This window comes from Triticum aestivum, chromosome 4B, assembly GCF_018294505.1.
Source record: "Triticum aestivum cultivar Chinese Spring chromosome 4B, IWGSC CS RefSeq v2.1, whole genome shotgun sequence".
NCBI lineage: Eukaryota > Viridiplantae > Streptophyta > Magnoliopsida > Poales > Poaceae > Triticum > Triticum aestivum.
This window is the reverse complement of record NC_057804.1, coordinates 56,190,130-56,193,576: the sequence shown is the minus strand read 5'-3', so window position 1 is coordinate 56,193,576 and position 3,447 is coordinate 56,190,130. Positions and strand designations below refer to the sequence as shown.

The 3,447-nt window shown below is 47.7% G+C and overlaps 1 protein-coding gene across 1 annotated transcript; it reads left to right on the top strand.

The window, feature by feature from the left end:
- The first annotated feature begins 1,924 nt into the window (after window positions 1-1,924).
- LOC123089954 (lecithin-cholesterol acyltransferase-like 1) lies at window positions 1,925-2,770 on the top strand. The gene has a single exon (XM_044511478.1). The coding sequence runs from the start codon at window positions 1,925-1,927 to the stop codon at window positions 2,768-2,770; it is 846 nt and encodes a 281-aa protein (XP_044367413.1).
- Window positions 2,771-3,447: the final 677 nt, after the last annotated feature.

Genomic DNA, 3,447 nt, shown 5'->3' with positions numbered 1-3,447 from the left:
AAATCCATATCATGATGGGTCCTTAGGTGTATTTTCTTTGTTTCAAAATTTTCATGGTCTTCAAAACCCATCCTCTCCAAGACATAGCGTCTTGCATGGCATGGGATAAGCTAGTCGAATTGTAAAAGATGAAAATTACTCGTTGAAATAGTTGAAGTCATGCTTAATTAAGAAAAAAACACTTGTCGTTGTTGCGTACCATTTCAACATCGAAGGTCTCCTCGAGCTTAATGCTGAAGCGCCGATCTTCATCCAGCTCAATGAATCTGTCGCACATACCTCGATCATCGTGGCACCAGCTGCACTCCCCCGGGAGATTGTCGTCGTCCGAGTACGACATTTCCTACGTTCATAATTCAAAGATTAAACTTGTACATATTCTAGCACAAGTCATGCCAGAATTCACGGAAAAATCCGACATGACCTTTGCTAAAAAAGGACATATCGAGCGCCTGAAATTTGCCGGAATAGAAATTAATCAACACTCCGGCAAAATATAGGCCACTCGGAGGTGTAAATAAAACATGAAATAATTGCTTAAACTAAAAAATAATAACAAATATGACATGTTCAACTAGTTCTATTAATTCAACTAGTTCTTACTAAATATAAACTTACTATAAATAGAAAAAAACTAGTTCTTTCTAAAAATAAAGTAGTTCAACTAGTTATTAATTTACTTACTAAACTAGTTCTATTAATTCAACTCGTTCTTACTAAATATAAACTTACTATAAATAGAAATAAACTAGTACATCTACTACTACTAATTAATATCTACTACTGCTAATTATACAACTAGTTTACCATCACTACTACTAATTAATATCCACTACTACTAAAAATCATTATCTATGAACCCTAAATTAACATCTACTACAACTAAAATCATCTACTAACTAAGCAAAGAGAGAGGGGTGGGGGAGGGGTGGGGGGCTTACAGAGGGAGAGACGATGGCGGGGAGGTGCTCGGCGACGGAGGTAGGGGCGGCGAGGACGGGCTCGGGATCGGGAGGCGGCGGTCCTGGGCGGGCTCGGGCGGCGGCGGTGTGGTCGAGAGCGGCGGCGAGCGGCGGCGGTGAGGTTGAGGGCGGGCTCGGGCGGTGGCGGTGAGGGCAGGCTCGGGCTCGGGCGGCGACGACAGGAGGGGAACAGGCCGGGGGGCAGGGGTGAAAGGAGGACTTAGCGAAATTTTGAGCCGGGATGGTTAAGTCGAAGTAGCAGTAGCACTCTTAGGAAAACGTGCTATAGCTAACTTATCTATAGCGTGTTTTAGTGAAAAACGCTACTGCTAACGAAAGCAGTTATTTCTTTTGTTTATCCCAATATCAGTAAAGCTTTGTCCTGAAAAAACGCTCTAAGTCTAAACTTTAATTAGTTGCGGTGATACTTAGCAGTAGCGAGTTTTGAGGAAAAACGCTGCTACTAAGTACTTTAGCAATAGCGCGTCCCTTGGAAGGGCGATACTACTATATCTAGCCTGGAGGCAACACCGTGGCAATTATAGTAGTAGCGCTCGTTTCACCTAGAGCGCTACTGCTACTTAGATATTAGTAGCGCTCTTTTATGAAGCTCGCTACTGCTAATTAGCAGTAGCGGCTGTTTTTAAACCATGCTGCTGCTAAGATTCTGTGTATAAGGTTTTCCCTAGTAGTGAGATGGTTCCACCGATGGCGGAGCCGAGGATGCACGGGTTGGGGAAGGAAGACGACAAGCACGTACGGCGAAGACGCGCGCGCGAGGTTTGGTCTCCTCGTTGGGATGGCGGGACGGAGATTTGGAGTAGAAAGCTCGGAGGAGGAGGAGGGAGGCAATCAGGCGTGGGAAGCACCGAAATTTGGAGCGGCCTGCCGGTCGGAATAATCTCTCGTCTCTCGTTGGTTGGCTGCAACTGCAACTCTGCAAGAGAAGAAGGAGCACGTCGATGAGACAGACAGACAAACAGAGCTCATCGAAAGCGGATGGGAGGCACCTAGAGGAGGAGGAGGAGGAGGAGGAGAGGAAAAGATGCTTTGGGTCAAATCGCGGCGGCCGGCACCGTTTTGGCCGGCGGAGAGGCTCCCTGGGAGGAGCGGCTTGGGTTGGGTTGAGAGATGGACGAACACGCCAAGATGGAGACGGAGCGGCGCACGTGAAGCGGCTTGTGACGTTGTCCGTGCCGTGGGGCAGCTCCGTGCAGGAGATGCTCACCTTCGCCTCCGGCAACACCCTTGATGTGCCCTTCGTCGACCCCTCCCTCATCCGCAACGAGCAGCGCAGCTCCGAGGGCAACCTCTGGTTGCTGCCCACGCCCAAGGTGTTTGGCAACACCACGCTCGTCGTCTCCCAGCGCCACAACCGGACCTACTCCGCCAAGAACGTCACGCAGTTCCTCAACGACATCGGGTTCGCCGACGGGGTGGAGCCGTACCGGGCGCGGATACGGCCGCTCGGCGAGGTCCTGCCGGAGTCGGGCGTGCCGGTGACATGCCTCGTGGGCACCGGCGTTGACACGGTGGAGAGCCTCATGTTCGGGGACGAGGGGTTCGACGCAGGGCCCGTCAATGTGGTGTACGGCGACGACGACGGGACGGTGAACCTCACTAGCCTCATGGGACCGATCAAGGCCTGGTCCGACTCGCCGGCGCAGGTCCTCGAGGTGGTGGAGCTGCCCAAGGTGTCGCACATGGGCATCCTCAAGGACAAGAGCGCCGTCGACCAGATCCTCAGGATTCTTGATTCCATCAACCTAAACGCCACGACCACTACCTATCATCAGTCTTATAAATAGGCTCGCAATAGGTTTTTCGGAGTTTTTTCCTTGGGAAAATGGGGAAAATGCTGCTTAGATTTGCTAGCTAGTGGCACTTGCCAGATGGGAGTAGAGATCAACTTGTATGCAGTCATCTTGTATGAAGCAAATATCCAAAAAGTCTGCCATGTGGTACAAGCTCGTTCAGAGCTAAAAAAGTAAAGTTAAGATAAAAGTTGCATAACCGGCAAAAATAGGACAAGATGACAAAACACCTAGGTCTATGTTTTTTAAACTCCTCCGTTTGGAGGAGTTTTTTTAATAAAAAAACAAGTTAAAGTTTAAAAAGGTGTTTAAGGAGTTAAATTCGTTTAGAGATGCCCCAAAAATAGTTACTCCCTTCATCTCACAATTTAAGATCACTCTATTAAAAATGTAAAAAATTGTCTTATATTTTAGGACAGATGGAGTACTCTGTATAATGAGGATTCGGTCTTTCCCTTTCCTGTTCGCTGTACTTGGACAAAATCTTGTGTATATATATATATATATATATATACACACTGGTTTTTCATCTCTACTTGTTATATATTCTGGTCGAGAAAACATTCTCCTGTCGACGGAAATGAATAAGCAGGTGAGCTTTCCTTTTCCAAAAGAAAAAGGTGACATGCCAACCACTTCCTCCACGTGACAATGCCTTCCACGCTTCTTAC

Excerpts from the sequence above, each read along its gene's own strand:
- LOC123089954 (XM_044511478.1), top strand. The coding sequence starts at position 1,925 with ATGAGACAGACAGACAAACAGAGCTCATCGAAAGCGGATGGGAGGCAC.